The sequence below is a fragment of the Lepisosteus oculatus genome, chromosome 19, assembly GCF_040954835.1.
Source record: "Lepisosteus oculatus isolate fLepOcu1 chromosome 19, fLepOcu1.hap2, whole genome shotgun sequence".
NCBI lineage: Eukaryota > Metazoa > Chordata > Actinopteri > Semionotiformes > Lepisosteidae > Lepisosteus > Lepisosteus oculatus.
In genome coordinates, this window is record NC_090714.1 from 3,101,155 (window position 1) to 3,120,995 (window position 19,841).

The 19,841-nt window shown below is 44.2% G+C and overlaps 1 protein-coding gene across 6 annotated transcripts; it reads right to left on the bottom strand.

Annotated features, from left to right (window-relative positions):
• Positions 1-362: 362 nt before the first annotated feature.
• LOC102696725 (centriolar coiled-coil protein of 110 kDa) lies at positions 363-19,048 on the bottom strand. 6 transcript variants are annotated; one of them, XR_001479938.2, is made up of 15 exons: positions 18,846-19,048; positions 16,383-16,535; positions 12,562-12,690; positions 9,728-10,850; positions 8,886-9,013; positions 8,228-8,387; positions 7,745-7,854; positions 7,015-7,131; positions 6,417-6,518; positions 6,010-6,126; positions 5,638-5,714; positions 4,336-4,401; positions 3,736-3,795; positions 3,067-3,277; positions 363-686 (listed from the first exon to the last, which is right to left on the bottom strand). XR_001479938.2 is itself a non-coding variant. In XM_015359965.2 (14 exons), the coding sequence occupies exons 2-14, from the start codon at positions 16,518-16,520 to the stop codon at positions 3,202-3,204; spliced, it is 2,403 nt and encodes an 800-aa protein (XP_015215451.2). In that variant the 5' UTR covers positions 16,521-16,535; positions 18,846-19,048; the 3' UTR covers positions 363-3,201. The 6 variants fall into 6 exon arrangements, 3 of the variants coding, with proteins under 3 accessions (XP_015215451.2, XP_015215453.2, XP_069036966.1); XR_001479936.2 differs by having other exon boundaries at positions 363-1,128; XR_001479937.2 differs by having other exon boundaries at positions 943-3,277.
• Between the last annotated feature and the right edge of the window lie 793 nt (positions 19,049-19,841).

Genomic DNA, 19,841 nt, shown 5'->3' on the forward strand with positions numbered 1-19,841 from the left:
CTCTACATACAGCTACATATAATATTTCATTTAAAAAAATACAGCAAATGCTTAAGTATATTTTACTTGTCTGTTAAGGCTGGTAGGAGGGGGAGCCGCCGCTTTTTCAGCTGGGTAACTGTTACCAAGGTGTGAGCTGGACTAACGTCTTGTGACTGGGACATTGCCAATTACATATTTGAATGCCTTTTGAGCTGATGAACCCCACAAATGATACTTGACATACTCATACGAGCTGGAGAAGTAGTAGTTGTGCCAGTCTTAATTAAACCAGCCCTGCATCTAAAGTCCATAGATTATTTTTCTCAGTTGGTGCTGTACAACAGCATATTTGTTTTTATTTAAAGAACAACAACACAAGGTTGATTTTTTTTTTATTAATTCAACATGCTTATAAACGGGAATTAAGAATACCATACAAAAGAATAAATAATTGAATACACACAGAAAATGATGCAAGGAAATTAAAAAGAGAACCCAGCATTGCAACACAGCATGGGAGCGGTAAGCAGCCAGCAAGCCTGCGGTGCTGAAAGACAGGCACACTGGCACTCGTGGGCTTCTGGCAGGGACGGGCATCTCCAGACGGGCCCTGGTGTTTGGAGGATAGTGGTACCGTAGCTGTGCCCACAACTCGGCACTAAATCGTAAAACGTCACAACGGGGGGCTGAAATTCTGTTCTTCTCTGCCGGGCGGGTTAAGGCATTAAAAGAAATTGAAGAGCAGTCTTTACATTTTTCACCTACAGTTTCCCTATAATACTATACAATTAGTATTTAGAATATTAACTAAACTAATACTATTGAGATAAATATTATATATATATATAATTTAATCCTAGTATGACCTAATTTCAGATTTTATAGGGCTATAGTCTCCCAGGCTGCTTTTTAAAATGAGCTCCTTCTTGTTCTGCATATTGAGATCTTGGATATCCCCACCTAATTAAAACGGAGCTGTAGATCAACTAGTGTCCTCCTCTCACAGTCTACCAGATCTTGTCTAGTTGTGCAGCAGATGGAAGCAGAGGGCTGTCAGAGCCAAGGTAATACAGCACAACTAAACCAAGCTGTGCCTGCTAGAACACGCTCGGATAAATAAGCTATTTTATTATACACCTTTCTGACCTGTGGAAACACAAAAAAACACAAAAGCCACTTTTGATTTGTAGCACTCTGTGCAGAGCAACAGCTTCTAGCCAAGCTGCCAAAATGAAATAAAACATTTTAAATAAAAAACTACTAGTTTCAAAATGTTTCTAGAACTACAAAATTAAATACAATCAGATGCAAAATGTAAACATATGATTAAAAGGACAGCTACTGTGTCATGGCCTGTTTCATTTGGGAATGGAAACTAACAGTCCTGCACAATACAACACCACCTCTGTCATCAATATCATAATTGCAGAGAGGGTAGTACTTCTGCAAAAGGCAAGCTAAGAAGAGCACGGGCCACATTCTCTAAAAGACTACTAGTATCCACTTTAAGTCTGCAACAAAAATGACTGCTCTGCAAAATTCACGAAATGAGGTACAGAGCAGACTTAAAGAGGATACTGGTACAGATCATAAAACAATTATACAAATCTTAACTTATTATCTACACTTGTAACAACTCTATACAGTCTAAAATACTATCAATGTGGTTTATGCATTCTGATCTAGGGAACACATTCTGCATACTATGTAGTCAAAGCAATACTATAACTAAGTTAAACTTGCACTATAGTGCACTTGGCTGGAGAACAGAAAACTGAGACTTGGCAAAACAGTGTCTCCTGCAGTACATTAGTGCTCAGACAGGAGAAGGAGAGGCACATACAAGGCCCAGGCTTGGATAGATACTAGTTCCCGAGATTTGAAAAACACTCCTGAAATTCAGTAAGTGAACTGTGATTCAAGAGCTCACCTGCTGAACAGTTTCAGTACAATTATTTTCATCTCTTCTCCCTGTGGTTTGGCTATCACATAAGGCCAGTGCCTCATAATCATCTTAGACTGGGCATATACCTCGGCTCTGTGATCCTTTCTACTTACAAGTTACTCCATGAAACATACTGACATCCCTTATACTGCTGATGACTATATTAAGGTAGTAGGGCGTTACAGCAAGAAAAGATCATTTCCTGACCTTTTCCCCAGAATCACTTCTGTCTGCCAGTTTTCTTCCCACCAGAGCTATATAATCAGATGTAATTGGTTAATTGGTTTTAATTGGCTCTCTTGAGGAACTCAACCAGTTAAGACACCCACTGTGACTGAGATTTCACAAGTGGTAGGATGAGTTGGCCAGGGCTCTCAGCAATACAGTGCTCCCCATGGTAAGGAAATCAGTCAGTCAGCACAGAACCACTGGTCTGACATGTGGTACTTGTGACGCACTGAAAGACAAGTGGCTTGAAGGTGGGCGGGTCAGGGGAGACCGACTACACGTCTTCATCCTCCCCTTTGCAGTCACAGGGTTCACAGATGTAAAAAACACACAGCTAGTAACTGGCAAGGCCACAATCAGTTCTCTATGAACTAACTGTGAAGAGAAATGTCATAAATATGTTGAGGACACACTGCATTGTTTGTGAAACAGGAAAAAGAGAGAGTAATGGTTACAATGACATGAACTGTAATCCAAGTATGGAAAACAATTCAATTAGAAAACAATTTATAACAACAATGAATGCAGAGGGTACCCTGACGACAAAGAATGAAACCCTGGCCTAAAAACTGTCAGTGCAAAGTAGAAAGAAGGCTTGATTTGCTTGTTTTGAGTGGCTGCAGCACTACACAAGACCCAGTTACACTTGAGTGAAGAATACCTCATCTAGACAGTGCATTGCTGTCAGTAACTACAGGACTTTTAAATACATGGAAAGTTTGAAATGCAACAGTTCAAAGCAGCTTGTGTTACACCCCCAAATTCACCTCTCTGGTTTGGCATTCCGTTAAAAACATTTGATCCTTTAAGATAAACTAATTTACATACGTCTTGCATTTCTTTGTTCACTTTTTAAAACTGACTCAGTGTAAACATTAAACATTTTGAATAAAACTGTGAGAAGACGCCACCTGCCCACAGGGGCTCCGTGACACCCCATTTCAGAGTCAGAGCTGTGGGCTCGTTCCCCAGGAGTGGGGAGGCCCCTGTGTCGATTATGCGCTTGGAGAGGAATGGGAAGAATCTGCATTTGCTTGGCAGGACGTCTATCCCAGAGAATGCTGCTTCCTCAGGCTATCAGAGCGCTTGACCCGCTCCTCAGGGTTCTTCCTGTACAGACTCCTGCCAGAGAGAGGGGAGATCGTCACAGGGCGCTGTGGAGTCATCCGTGATCTCCATACTGTCCACGTGTGGACCAACCACAACAAACAAAGTTTATTTGTTCATTCATAACATTCCCTCCTTTTCTGTTCTCTCACCCTACTCACTATAACCAGATCTCACTGTATTACTGCTTTACAAACTACACAAGGAAATTCAAAATGCTGCTTGAGGCAGTGCTGGTGAACTATTCCCCTTAGACTACAAATTCCAGTACTGTAAAAGGCATTATTAGATAGGACACTTCGTTGAGGTCCTTGTAGGCACTATGCGTGGTGAAGATACCACAGGTCGTTTTACAGAAGCAAGGCTGTTAACCCGGTATCATGGTATCATACCTGCCTGTTTTCATGAACACACACCAAAACACAGCTTTATCCTATTTGCATAAAAAGGCCCTGTCCCACTCTGCCACTCACCCCTGTCTGTGCAGGTGACCAGGAACTGGGGCATTCTGGCCCTGGTTTGGTTGAAGGACCCTAAGAAAAAAGCAGGAGGATCGATAAGAAACTGGATATAGATAGCCCAGCATTTTGATACTACAGTATATGCCACTGTTTTCGAGAGTAAACTAGCACCGATCCTACCAGGAAACTACTGCAGTTGACCAGGTTAGATAAAGCAGTCTGAAATCCAGCACCACTGGACTCACTGCACCTCACCTACAAACCAACTAAATAGGCAAAAACCATGAACGTCAGCTCTATTAATTTAATTTTCCAACAGTAAAAATTATTAAGATAGCTTCGTTACAGTGCATGCAGCTGTGAAACAAACTCATCAGTTAACCTAACTTGAATTAAACTGAAACTTAATATCAATTCCAAAGAAAAGCTACTGACCTCCATGTAACAACACTTTGTTATTTATTATCTGTACTATTAATCCAGCCCTACTGGTTACATGGATACATTGTAAGTGTAACTTTTATCGGATTAATCCATCACTGCCCAGTCCATTCAATAGACGAAGTAGCACTTTCAGTGAGCTTTATCTCGCTGCTGCTGTAGTAATCATACCTGTTGGTTGGAGGGCTCTTTGGCTTCTGTTGAGTCTTCTTGTTCTGGCCCATTGTGTCGCCAACTCTGATGATAAGAAAATAGTGCATTAATGCCCAAGACACCTCTATTTCTATTGTTTCTGCACATTCCTTGTTGATTGACTCAGCAAACTTCTTCCCAGACTAATAATGAAAGGAATACATGAATTATTTCAAAACACTGGAATGGATCTCCTTACAGACTGATCCACTTTACAGACCTGTTATTCACATTAGTCAAAGACAAGAATGAGTGAAACATAATCATAAGACAAGATATTCATGTAAATCTAATCAGATAGTCACAGTAAGCATTGCATAAAAAAAAAACATTGGCATTATTAAGAAAGCGAATAACAGGATGCAATATTTCTTTCCCAGTCACAATACAAATGAAGCATAGGATGCTCAGAGATCTATCTTTTTAGTGTTACTTTTTAATTTAGCTACCCTGAACTTATAAATGCAATGTCAATCAACAGCAGTCAATCTTTAATTTAACTAGAGATATTCATTAACAAAAAGGAGTTTTAAATCTCATTGGTCTTGTGAAACTGAACTAAAAGTTAGTCAAGGATATTTGTTCTCTTCTTGTCAGACCACTTTAGTAAGGCTTTGTGCTTTGGATCATTGTCCTGGTTAAGTCTGAATGTTTGACCTAGTTTTAGATTCTTTTGACTCAAACAGCTTTTCCTGTAGGATTCTTGAGTACTTTGCTACCTCTATTTCCCCCACAATCCCATCAAGCATCTTTACTGAGAGTTGGGATGGTGCTGACTTGGTGACTAGGTGACGTGGTGTATTGGGCTTGCGCCACACATAACACTTTCCATTTAGACTAAAAAATTCAATGTTAGTCTCATCTGACCCTACAATCTTCTGCCACATGTCTGCAGTATGTATATGAGATTTATGATGAGGATTTTTCAATAAAGGCTTCCTTCTTGCCCATCACCTTTATAGATGAGTTTTGTTGAGGGACTGAGAAATTGAAATTGTATGAAGTTACATTACCCACTCTGATTACACACTAAACTTGAATATAAAATCCTATTTCAATGCGTCATAATGGCAAGCAACAGCAACAACATCTAGAAACTTTACAGAGGGCAAATGCTTTTTGCAAGGCATTATAGATCAATTCATCATTGACAAGTATAGACTATTTAAAAATACAATGGTTGGTTGTCCTAATACAGTTCTAGAGCAGGCCTTAATGTGCTGTGATTCTTCAGAGTTGGGACTGGTGAAACGTTTCTTTCCCTCCAGTATCTATGCTCACCTCTGCTTCTTCCTGTCCAGGGATTTCTGGGTGGCTACTGACAACGTGACCTTCTCTCGAGGACTCTTCGCCTTTTCCTGAGGAAAATCAACAGATATACTCAGACAACTCAAATCCACAGTCCTGCAAATAGGTGCGAGGTCAAATCTTTACAGTCCTGAAGATCTTTTACAGGATAACATAGAATACACCCCAGAATATAAAAGCCTTTATAATAGCCTTTTCAGCACCCTTATCCAATTTCCTCCTTTACCCTTTACTTTTCTATGATTTTGGCAAATTAGTTTAAAGAATAAATGGTTTAGGTAACAGACAGCCCCCTGAATCTCTATCTGCTGGTTAGGATCCCCAGAAGCCCCCTGATGCTCATACCATCTCCCTCAGCTTCCTCTCCTTGCGTAGCTGCCTGTCCTGCTGCAGTAGGCCCAGCCTCTCATTCAGTGGCATCACGAAGAAGATGTCGTGCACATCAAACAGAGCAGCCCGCAGCTAAAGGAGACAAACATAGGCACGCTGACCCTCTGGACACTACACAGCCCACACACAATCTGTCTGTAGAGAACATCTTGATTATTAAAGGTAAAACACGTACACAAGGCAACTTAAGCACTGTATCTACCCCAGTCATGATGTATAAATCTACTAGATGAAAGTATAAAACACAATGTGGTCCCTGAACTACTTCTTCATCATCGGCATAGACTTGATCAGTGCACCTAACAGAGAACTACAGTAGAGAGGAAGAAGTGAGCACAGACCAGCACTGTTCTGGTTCGTACCTGTGCGAGTACTCTCTCCTGCAGCGACATGTCCTGGGGAGAAATGGCTCCACGCTTCAGTGGTGCTTCACTCTGGAAGGTCCTGATGAACTCCTTGGTGTCCTGTAAACGCATCGCACTGTCAGGATGCCTTTGTGTGCTTGTGTGGGGTATGTTGGGCCTGTGATGGGTTGGGGTGCCATCCAGATCAGTAACCCTTAGCCACAGGAATCACCAAGTTTCTGACAATAAGTGGATTATTGTAAGCAATTTCTCGCTTAGTGCTGCGGATGGGCTTAGGAGAAAGTAGTGGTGTGGGAATCGGGCAATTAAATCTAATTTCCCAGGAGCACTACTTCTGGCATAGGAGTAAGGTGTCATGTCCTGATTGGGGTATTGGTAATGGAATTACTCATAGTCGTACCTCAGAATGTGATTAAAAATTATTTTTTTACAGAAAGGAATTCATTTTAAAATCACAGTTAAAGCAGAAATCATCCACACTCTCACTGTCTGAGAGGTCGCTCAGAGGCTGCTATTATGATTAAAAAAAAAACATGCAAGGGCCGCGCTGTTGTGAGAGTGAGAAGGCTTAAGCTCGGGGGTGTCGGGCTCTGACCTGGACGGTCTGCCGCAGGTGCTTGACTTTCTCTGTCTGCAGCAATCTGCGCGTCAGGAAGCCCTTGGCCACAGCGGTCAGCCTACACAGCCACTTGTGCAGCTCAGGAGGGACAGACTGGAAGACACCAGCATATAGAAACAACATCTCATCCACGTACTCTATGAGGCCCAAACCCGCTGACATGCAAAGTTAGCCCCAGACTCACAGGTACAACGTAAATGTCACATCTACAGTCGCATCGTCTCATCAGCACATGCACATTTTATTTCTTAATCCCTTCACTATCAGATTACAATGCCAAATACAGTTGAAATGTCCCATTAAAAAAAAACATTCTATACCATTGGTATAAAATTCAGATCCTTCCAAATTAAGATCTGCATCAGTTTAATATATATTGCTACTTTGGTGTCCCCTCTGTATTGTGCTTGAATTTCTTACTTGGTATCTCTGGGAGATTTGCTTGTTTTTATGTGGCAAGTATTGTATGAACTAACAGCTCAACGGCACACACGCTGTGAGCCCATCCTACAACTCCCAGAACAGAACAGCTATACCAAAGATTAGCACCTACAACTGAGCTATTAATTCAGGGAATTTCCGCAATGTCACCAGGGACACTTTCCTTCCACTGGTGAGAGGGCAGAGACCCAGATTCGAACCTCGGACCTAATGAGACCAGCGCTCCTGAAGTAAGAGTAGAAGTGTGAAGTAGAACGTCTCTCACCTGTGCCATCCTGCCCCTTAGTTTAGTGCCCCCGCGGTGCGAGGCCCAAAAGTAGAAGGGAGGCTGTTCTGTAGGCTGGACGGCGCGAGAGCTGAGCTGCGCAGGGAACCCTAAACAGAGAGGTGACAAAAGGGCAAGCAGCTTCATGAGAAATCATTAACTTGGACTGTTAACTGTATTCTGTTCGTTACTTAAAAGCGTAACATAATTAATCAGACTGCTATCATTTAGTTTCTGCACACTGATGGCAATAACTCATCCTTTGTCTGCTGTTGACAGAGAATTCAGAAGAGAAAAACTGCAGACTCCTTCAGCTGACATCTCCCTAAGCAAAGGCTGACAAACCAAGTAGTATGTTTCCATACCAATGATGGCACTGCTATGATGAACAGGCCAGCAAAGAGTTAAGGTTTAGTGCTTGCAAAATATCCGGAAAACTAGTGCCACCTTCATTCATCATTCAAGAAGCAATGTGTGCTGTACCCATTCTGTGTGCGGTGTGAACAGAGGACTTCTCTCCCTGGACCAGAGTGGTGCTCGCAGGACAGCTCTCGCTGATGCCCTGCCACTCGTCTCCCTCGTCCCCTGCCTGGGCCAGATCAGACCCCTGCTCCCTCAGGCACCTCTCCTGCTCCTCCAGCTCCTGCACACACAGACACACTGTCACCGGGGGCCGCGCTCCCTGGAGCCAAGAGGACATCCAGAAAGGAGCTAACCGGAGCCGGCTCAGCGTGCTCGTTCGTCTGCAAAACCCGGCAAAGGCCTGCGCCACGCACAGAGGTTCATTTGTGCTTCATTTAAAGACCTTTCTGAAATCACTGAAATTTGAAATATAGGTTTTCAATGTTTTCAGGATGGTTTAAAATGCGATTTGTGGCTGATAATTCAAAATTCTGTCATTCCTGGATTGGTGACCATTTAGCATTCCATCATAAGCTGCGTGTGGTCATGCGCTGTCCTTACAGCTCTCTGTGGGAGCCGGAGGAATTCAAAGGTGGCAAAGGTTTCACTGCACTCACTCCCAAGCGTGTATGGGGTCAGTGCACATGCGCATGAATGTCCGATCAGCCAGTGCTCCGGGAATCACAGGTACTCTCTCGTGTACGTGCGCGTGTGCGTGTGGCGCAGTGAGCTGCCCGACCTGACGGAGGCGCTCCTGTTCCCTTTCTTGCTCGGCGATCAGCAGTGACAGCTGCAGGGCGTGTTCCTTCTCCAGCTTGCGCCTCATCTCCTCCAGAGCCAGGACCTGCCGCTTCACCAGCTCCTCCCCTGCAAAGCAGTGTCAGCCACACGTCAGTATAGAAGCAGGTAGCTCTCTCACGACCCCAAAGTCATCTCACACGGAAACTAGAACAGCCACCAAGAAAACAGACTAGACAGATCAAAATACTGTAGACACAGCACTGTATCGATGCAAAACACATCAGCACTACTACTTTCAGCACTCCCATGAACTACATGAACTAATGCACACACAACACCGTTAATTAAAGCCTCTTGTAAATATTGCCGATAAAGCACTGTCATCAAAGACACTGAAACACTTCTAGGTATTGTGCATAAGGTTTATATCAAATCAAACCTGAATCTTATTCCCTTCATTCCTTTCCCTGCAGTTTAACTCCAACAGAAAGTATGGCACTCAGCCACACCTCAGGCGTCGCTCAAGCCTGTTACGAAGCGAACACTGCTGTGTACCCTCAAAGCAAGTGACACAACAGAGTCATTAAAGGGAATTAGAAATGTCTATGACTGAGCTCCACGCAGAATCATACACCCCTAAGAGATGAGTGACGGTCAGAGCAGAACACCCACTGACTGTGAAACAATCCGCATATATAAAAGAAACAGATCTATACATGCTGAATTTACTTTTACAAGGATACATAGACTTTATCAGCATACCACGGAGAAATGGCGAAAGGTTACAGCCACAGAGTCTCTCCCCTAAGACAGCAGTGTTATTAACCCAGGTCCACTCACCCACACTGCTGCCCGGTGACTCAGGCTGACTGCCCTGCTCCTCCCCCGGCCTGGCTGGCTGGCTGGGAGTCAGCCGGCCCTCCCTGGACCCCCGAGTGCCCTCCAGCTCCAGCCTCCTCCTCACGGATCCCGCTTCGGGCGACGGGCTGCCGACGCAGGGGCGCAGCAGAACAGGCGAGGGGCTCTCCACGTCGTAAGACTGGTTGAGGGGGGCAGGTGAGCGCCGACGGGACCCCCGGCAGGGCAGACCGCCCAGAAACCCGGGAACCCTCTCCCGGGACGCTCGGAGACCGGCAGGCGAGAGGTGGCTGTCCATGGTCTGGGAGCGTCTGCGGAAGACTGGGGCCTCCCTGTCCTGGGCTTCCAGGGGCGGGACAGGACTGCTGTGTCTCTTATCGAGGGTGGAGGGCTCTCCCGGACCCGGGTCCCCAGGGAACACCCTTGGCGGCGAGGTCTCCTCTCCCCGTGCGGCCTGCCGGTCCAGGCAGGGGCTGAGCTCACAGGCGCTGAGCGGGCGCGTGATGACGATGTGTCCGGCAGACAGGGGCCGTGGGCGACGCCGGTGCACCCTGGGGCTCAGGCTGGGCTCGGGGCTGGGGAGGCGGGCGTAGGAGCCCGTCAGGCTGCGGGGCAGCAAGGACAGCGAGTCGGGGCCGTCGGAGTCGGAGCCCGACGGCGGCGGGGGGGGGTTGGGGCTGCAGCCGCCACTGCGGCCAGGCCCGTGGGTGGGCTCCCCTCCTGACCCCCCACTCACGCTCCCATCCCCACTCTCATTCTCCTTGTCCGACAGACTCTCGCCCAGGCACGGAGCTGCCCTGTGATTGCTGCGGAAACCGCGCTGGCTCTGCTCCCTCTCCAGGTACTCCCTCGATTTCCTCAACAGGCTCTGCAGGTTCAGCGAGCAGCTCCTGTCCTCTGCCTCCTCCCCCTTTGGCCAAAGTGAGGCACCGCTGTGCTGCAGGGGATGATGCTCTCTGGTCCTCAGGGGCGCAGCATCCCCAGCAGACACTTTCCCCTTTGGCAATCCGTTCAGGTCGGGCAGCAGGGCAAAGCCGTTCTTGGCCTCCGGTTTGAGGGAGCAGCCGCTGGAGACAGAGTCGCCCTCTTTTGGCACCTTGCGGACCTGCAGAGACACACAGAGCGTCACGCACCACAGCCCCCCTGACATCTCACTGCTCCATCTACAGTGACCGAAAACCTCTACAACTAGCTTTCACTTTATGAAGTTATCGATTTAGATTTAGGGCAATGCATTTCAATGGTGTCATGCTGAATCCCTCAAGGACATAGAGACAGGAGACAGGAATGAAAAGATTCACAAAGGGTCAAATTGTACTTATACAAAAAATTCACAAGATTTTAAACAGACTCCCTTGTGATGATCTATGTCACAGAATCTGGAAGACAAAATTAATAATGATGATCCATAAAACAAATGTGGAATTAGTGGTCACTAATATAGTTGCACCTGTATTTCATATGTAGTTGCAATCTTGCTCACTGACACAAATCATGTAGGAATCCTTAACACATTCAGTTTCTATTTACTGTAATATCTTCCAGAGTAATCTCGGAGAGGATTTATTAGAATTGGGAGATAAACAAAGTCATTCTGTTACAGTGGAATCTTGTTTATCCTGTTTTCTGAATGGATCAATAATGATAAACCTGAAGAACTACATTACACAAGTGTTCCAAAGACAAAAACATTACTGATAAATATGCCTTCATCAGTTTAAATGTTTTTTTTTCCCAGGAACATTTCAGATTTAAAAAGCAAAAGCACTTAAAATTGTCACATACTGTATGGTCCAATACTCATCCATCTTCAGGGTTTTGTTAAGTAGTCCACTGACTAAACTGTTTTAAGACTTACATGATGACACTTCTTAGGCAAGTTTTAAAAAGAAATCTAATTTGCAGAAGATGTACTGTAGGAATGGTACTATCATTACATCTACAAAAGGATCATTTTTGTAACCACATGAAATGCTAAACAGAGTCATTGATTACTCAAATTCATCACCAGTTTATATAACACCCTACAATTTCTAAAGCCACAGCAATGCCAAACAGAAAAAGCAGTAGTGGCACATTCCTAAAGAGGATTAATATACATATCCACCCTAGACTACTTCGAAGCTTACACATTAATTAAGATTATCTATCCTTAAGCGTAAAAAGAATGAAAAACTATGCACCTGTAAACAGATTGCGTCATAGCTATTGACCTAGGGCTCCAAAAGGCAGTGTGTAAAGCCAGTTTGAGTCAGTCTGAAGGGGTTGTGTCTGTAATAGTCAGCAGGCTGTTCCGATGCTTGAGATCAATGCTTCTCCAGCCGTCTCCAAGCAGAAAATGTCAACAGAGACTCGAGTCCCGCTCCCAGCTGGGGAGATGGGTTGGGTTAGTGGTAAACAACAAGCTTCCTGAAGCTTTAACTCTTTCGCCAGCACAAGAAACACAATGACAAACAAGGCTGACGGTTACCAATTCACATTGCACAACCTGTGACAAAAAAAATAATAAAATCACACAGGCTTCACAATTCCCCGTGGACAGATGAGCATTGGTATACAAGTCCCTCCGGATGAGTATCAGGCAGCTGGTGTGTTCATTTTATGGCAGATGGGCGAGCTTACACTTATCTTAGAGGAATATAATGTCAGAGGCTAGGACAGCACTTCACTACTTTCAACGGATTTCAAATGTCAGCAGGTTAGGGGAAGGGATTAATGATTGTTCAGTCCAGGATATAAAATCCCATGGTTCACAGTCACCAGATCGACGCGCTTCCCCTGATCGCCCGCGCCGCGCCCCGTCTGGTGTCGCTCACCTGCGCGCTGTCCAGGATCTCCTGCACGCGGGACAGCAGGGAGCTCCTGCGCAGCCTCAGCCGCTGCTCCTCCAGCGCCGCGGCCCGCTGCCTGTACTGCGTCATCTCCTGCCGCCGCTCCGGGCTCAGCTGGAACACAGGTGGGGGTGGGGGGATCAGGGAGCAGTCCGTGGCAGCGCCTCTCTGCCCGAATCCCGCCCTGCCGTTCAGAAATCCCACCTTCACGTGCTTCACCCATGTGTGCTGGTAATATGACCAGCAAACACGGTGGAGCTGGCAGACTTGCTGATGGGCAATGGCTTCAACCAATAGAGCTGTCATTTTGACCGTGCTTATGGAGGTCAACATCACGGCCTTTCTTACGGTTTGTAAGAACGTTGCAGATACTGCAGCAGACCCACAGCTCTAGATTAATCTTCTATTTAAGACAAGCTCGATGTCACTTGAATAAGGAATTAACACGTGCCTCAAGGACAAAGCACCCAACGTAACGGTGAATGATACTGTAAATAACACTCTGGGATCCTGTTTGTCAGCACCCTCTAGCAATTTATGCGCCCAAGATAATAAGCACTTTCTCTTTTCTGTTCATTTCCAGCTCAGAACCTGTTTAAGACAAACTAAGGAAACATCCAGGCAAAAGTACTACGGATCAAGTCAAATTAAATTGTTTCAGCAGTGACGTACAGTACAGAAGATAAATAGTTATTTATCACTACATACACATTTTTCCTTCTATTTATTCCAAACACTCCAAAACTCAACTCATTCAAGACACAGTGGATCACATGTACAGTATATGTACACGTGCTGCACTGTACTAATCTTGTTTGGATCTCACAGTATAAACCATATTTAATAGATCAATTTTTCTCATTCAGCTTACCAGCTTTAGTTTGCTTTAAACTGGTCCAAATAACATTTGTTCAGCTGCACACTCAATGAAGACTATTATACTGTTAAATATGTCCCAGAAAAAGAAAGGATCCAGGAAAACATTAATAAGAGAACAAACAAGTAATAAGATAGGGTATTCTTATAACATGTTACACTATATCAAACAATCCCTTGGATTTTCAACTTAACCATGATCTACACGTACACAGTAAAATCCATCAGTTTGGAATTGGATTGAACAGCTAAAAAGACACTTTCGGACTATGTGCCACAGCTCAGGTTGAAAAGGGAAGAGCTGGGGCTGTGATTCTGAGAACTGTGCTGTGACAGACCTGAGGAAAGAGGAACTCTGCTTTATAGCTCTGCAACTTTCAGAAGTATATGGCAAATTAAATTAGCCTGCAATGTAAGGGAGCTGAATGCGATGACCACAAGCATGAGTTCTTCTAGTCACGTATTTGTGTCATTCTGTTGCTTGGTTGAGATTTTCCTGAATAAAAATCTCAGTGTTGTATCCTCATATTTCCTGCCACATCATTTTATCCTAAAAATTACATTTCTGAGCATCGCACGAAAGAAGCAAATTGACACAAACCGAGTATAAACTGTGGAGTGGGAACAATTTCTCACAGGTGTCCTCTAAAATCCACTGTGTGATTCTTTTTATTTACACCCTTGTTATGAAAATCACAATGTAAAATCAAAAAGAGAACCTCCATAACATCATCATAAACTACTCATTAATAGGTCATGCTTTTTTTCCCTTTCTATAAAAAAGCTAGGTAAATAATCAAGTCAAATGATCTCTTTGTCATATATAGCTACCCTAGGTCATTTGTTTCACCTGACCTTCTTTACAGTCTAACATTGCCAGACAAAGATAACAGTATTTATACAAACACAGACACTCGATCAAATGCCTTAAGGAAGTACTGCATTCAGTATTGTAAACTGTATTAAACTGGACATCAAAGGCCATATAAATTAGATATTCAGCCTAGCATTTAGAAGGTTACACGTTTTCTTAAATTAATTCCTTGATTGTTACAGATGCAGCTCAGTTTGTTCATTTCCATTCTAGTTAATTTACAGTGAATAACTTGACACTATCCTCAGCTCCCTCCTAGCTCCATTCTTCTCTATGAAGAAGAACTCATGATAAGCAGTAAAATGGGTCTGACTTGGAGGTATAGATGAACACACACCCCTTTCCAATGCCCATAGTCCACATCATTGGATAACATTGGAATGTAAGTATTTAAATGTTAGATAATTCTAGACACTATAATTACATAATTCCAAAAGAAACATACATTTTTATTCAACATCTGATCCCAAGAGTATTGTGTTCAACTGACCAATAAAGCCATAATATGTAGGTTAGATCTACAGACAGAAAGGATATACTGACCTGATTCTAAACTTGATAACCATGTACAGTATATGCAGTAGATGTATTTAAGCTTAATTGCACCAAACGACTTTACTCCTCCAATAACTTATAAAAGAAAATGAATTTCTTTTAATTCACAGTTAAATAGACATGTACACCATATTCTAAAGCACTATATCACTGAGGGTTTAAGAGCAGAATCACACTATTCAGCTTGTCGTGATTCTCTTAGAAATGTTTTCTCTTTCGCAAAAAACACACATTGATCAAAAAGATCTACAATGTACAGGATAACAGATGTCAAACTAGGTGTCTATAGCTTGATGTACAAGAATATTGTTTTACAAACTTAAGTATTATATTGCAAATACAGCACTCTGAAATCTTCCAGAAATGTGGTTTGTGTATCCTGTCCCACGGTATAAGCAATCCTTCTAACAGTGTAAATTACCTCCTGTACTCTTCCCGCTTCCAGAAAGCAAATCACAGTTTAATCTGAGCCAGCGTCCTGTAATTCTTCCGTTCCTTTTGGATGCTGACGCCGGTGACAGAAATGAGCCCTCCCGTCTCCGAGTGCAAATGTTTAAGCACATGGAGCATACACTATTACTACTACTGTAAACAGAAACCACCCCCGGCGTATTCCCCTTGGTTACCATGCACATTGAAATTCAAACACAGTCGCAGGCCACACGCTGATGTGACCAGAGACTGCAGCCAGATCATTCCAGCTACAATTACTCAGTGACATCAACAATAACAAAGAAAAAAAAACACCGCTTGACTGAGCGGCCCTGCTCCTTAGACCACATTGTAGCAATACTCTACTGACGTTTTACAACAGCCAGTCATCCGCTATAGAACCTAAAAGCAATCTGGAATGGGCAGCTCTGTCTAATCAAATAAAACAGCAAGGACACCTCACAGACATTTGTTCAGAAGATGCGTTATGCTTTATTGATAAAAATCCCTGCTAGAAATAAACACAAACTGAAAAGCTGAAGGCCAAGATACATTAAGGAGCATTTTCAGGACATTAGCAGCAGTTTTCCAGCTGGCCATCACACCTTACATCACTTTCTGTCTAGGTTTCTTCAATATACTACATCCTTCAGCAAAATATATTGTTCAGTCTAAATATTTTTTAAAGCTTTGATTGGCTGCATCGCAGATTGGAGCAACCAGCTGTAGACGTAGACGAGATTTAGTCTGGATTTATGTAATGTACTGGGCACGCTGGTCCCCCAGGCAGGTGCCGTACGCCAATGATGGATGAAGTGGGTCCCCTCTTATGTGCAAAAAAGCTTGGGATCCTTAAGGGGGAAAAGAGTCTGACATAAGCAAGGAATGATTACGATGGTGACTAGGCTAGCGTCTCTGCATTCTACTGATCCCAACTGTGTGGAACAAACCACCAAGCACTGCGGTCGAAGCGGATCCCTAAGAGAACAGGCTGGATGTGTTTCTGGAACCATCAGCAACCCAGTAAATAAGACAGATGTCTTTATATGTGACATTTTGCTTTCCCTACCAGAGGTGACAGTACTGGCATTCCATGGAACTGGATGATGGAGAGCTCCCCCTGCTGGTGGGTGGCCACGCCGTGGGTCTGCCCCTGCGCCTGCAGGTGTGCCAAGCTGCGTGTGCAGAAGTCCTCGTAGCTCTCCATCCCCGCGCAGGCAAACTGCAGAGAGGCAACACAGGGGACAGCCATGTTCATTCTCTCCTGACAGCACAGCAAAGCACAGCAAAGCAAGCACCAGGCTGTAGTGCTTCACATGTCTTTCACTGGACAAGAATGCCAAGCTGCAGAGGCCCAGGAACAAACATGACGCCCGCTGCAGAGCACCGGCATTCATTTTGCGTAACAAAAGTTGCAGGCAGCTTTATCAGAACAAAAACTGCAACGGAGAAACAAAAAAGAAAACATTTTTAAAGTCACCTATCTACATATGACTATTTACCAAATGTAAGGGCACAAACTTGAAATTTCCTTTACCTAAGATTGTCTTTGTAGCCACGAACTTCTAAATAGACAAAATGCACACTGAAAGGGAGTCTGATTCGTTACCCAGTAACAAGCTCCTGACTTGACTGTAACACAGCCCCTGAACAAGGCTGGACTCCCAGCAAACTCCTTTTCCCAGGGAGAATGAAGTCATCGCTCGTGGCAGTGTCTGCAGGGAACAGCCAATGCGAACAGCAGCTTCACAAAGCAGCCCCACCTTCTCAACTGACCCCCCTTTCAAAGACACCAGGCGGTCATTTTCCCTTCAGTCAGAAGTGCAAGAGGAGGGGGTCCATCCACGGCCACCTCCGACGGGCCAACGAAGAAAACCTCGCTAAAACATTTAATACACCCGTTACCATTCTGCACACAACCATACAGACTAATAATATGGCAACTTATCCAACCACCCATCTTCTAACTACTTCTTCCAAATTCCCAGCAAGCAACGGGCGCAAGTCAGGGTACGCGCTGGACAGGGCGGCAGGCCATCGCAGGACAGACAGTCACACCAGGACCCGCTGCGTCACAGAAGCCAGTTATCCTATCAGCACGTCTTTGGACAGCGGGAGGAAACCGGAGCTCCCAGGGGACACCCACATGGACATGGGGAGAACATGCAAACTCCACACAGACAGCGCCCCCGGGGCAGGAATTGAACCCAGGCCTCCGGAGCTGCGAGGCAGCAATGCTGACCACTATGTATGTCAAAAAATCTATATAATCGTCTGCATGAAGAGCAAGTGGTGCTAATACCTTCTCCAAGGTGAACTCAAATTTTTAAAAAAATCTTTAAAAAAAAAACATTTCGCGTGGTCCTCGTAGTCAGCCAGAGTCTGTAGACTTATTTGGTCATAAATGAGAGGGTATTTATCCTTCAAATGGGAAAAGTTTCCAATAACTGTTGTCATTCCCAAGGAGCTGTGATGAATTAGACAGGTAAAATCTGATTATACAGTAGGTATCTTTAAACTGATACATCTGTAAACAGTTCACATGCCTCTAAGAACAGTACAGGTACAGTGCATACAGTACATATTTTAGCTTTTTTTTAAAAAAGAGTAGGGTAGAGCTTAAGGTGGTAAATAATAGGTACTAACAGTAAAGTAGTCAAATTAACACTGATTTCCTCTGTCAAACGTTTTTCAAGCCTTTTGAATCAAATTAAATGTTCTACCTACCAATCTTTACCTCAGAAAAACCCAGCCAAGATAGGAAGGTAATGAGTAAAATACGATCACGGGCCAACTCTTCAGAGGAACAAGTATTTTCAAACCAAAGGCTGTAAGTAAATGAATGTACTCATTAAGAAAACGACTAATTATTATTGCAAAAAACTATTTATTAGGTACACAGATTATATTTGCCTGACCGTTGCAATTTCTCTGACACAACCCAGACTCACGCTATAACCTTTCACTCCAAATTAATTAACAAACTTATGGGGGCAAACCTGTGGTTTAGTGCATTTCTTTTTTTATTTACTGTGTAGCAACCCATGTTTCCTCTTCTGACTTGTTAAAACAAAACACAGTTTTCCAGAAATGTCTCCTGGACCATAATGCCCCAGCAGTTCCGACTCCTAACGCGTTTCCACCCGCAACGGCTGAGCTCGTTAAATACAGTCTTTCTCCTATCCTGCTGTATTCTTCCGTGCCTTTTAAGATAAACGATATATGAAAAACAACTTTATACTGTCATAAAATATCCGAGGGCTTTTTAAGCTGTATACTAAATCGTATAAATACGGTAATAACCATTCTCCGCATAAAACCGTACTGGAATCGCAAAATTTATCATTTTTTCGCCACTGTACGAAATGCTGTACGCGTGAAGAGTCTAGGATTATCAAAGACTGAAAACTATCTTATAACGAAATAAGTGGTGCTGTTAACCAACGGCAACCAGCCCAGCTATAAACACCCCGCTATAATGAACTTGCTGTAATGATTGTGACAGTTCATCATGAGAAAGCCCCCTCCTTACCTCACGTCCAAATGACACGCAAAACGAAGAAACGGGCCTACTTTTCCTTAAATTTCACAGAAATGCCGTCGGTGAGATCGTAAATCGGTTATACTACGTGCGCACGAATACGGTGGTTTCGTCAACATGGTTATTTTTGTCGGTTTCTAGCATAAAACACCAACGCCCGCCTCTCCCTAGCAGCCGCCATCTTCCGGCGGCAACAGCGCCTCCTAGCAACCCCTAAGCCCCGCCCACTGCCGGGAGGCCGTGAAAAGCCGACTCACTCTGTACAGGGCAACAGCAGATGCACCGACATCCCCTCTTCACACGTCCACTGAGCACCAGAGGAACTTTTAACACTTGGTACAGTTCTGTGTGAATCTGTTAGGTTTATGAGGCAGGGGACAATCTTTCTCCGGCAGCTGCACCGTCATTTTATCGAACAAATATCCACCCACTTTCTTATCCTTATGTATTCAAGGTAGCACCAGTCCATTGTAGGGCAGACGGACACCCATACCTGGGCCAACTTTCCCAAAAGTTAATTAACCTGCCAGTGGCTCTGGGCTGAGGGAGACAACCAGAGCACCTAAAGGAAACCCAGGTGAACACAGGCAGAACATACAAACTCCACACAGACAGCATCCCAGGTCTGGCATTGGACCCAAGGCACATTAGCACATCCATTTTCAAGCCTTTTTCAGATAGTTTTTCCCCTTAGCTTTTCAGCACTTAAACATGAGCCACCTTTGAGGATAAAACATTTACAACCATCTTCACATCCCTCACCCACAGCAAACATCAGGCACAACAAGCAAATCCACCTCCATCATTTAAATCATTCTCAGAGGCCTCGCTTCAGAACTGCTCTCTGCTGGGAGGTGAAGGATGAGCACGTCCCTCGTGCAAAAAGCAACTGCAAGTAAAACACACACATGCACAGCCATCACGGATTGAAGTCTTACTTTATTAAGTGGGCTGCTTTTCTGACACCCCCAAACAACAGAGCTTTAC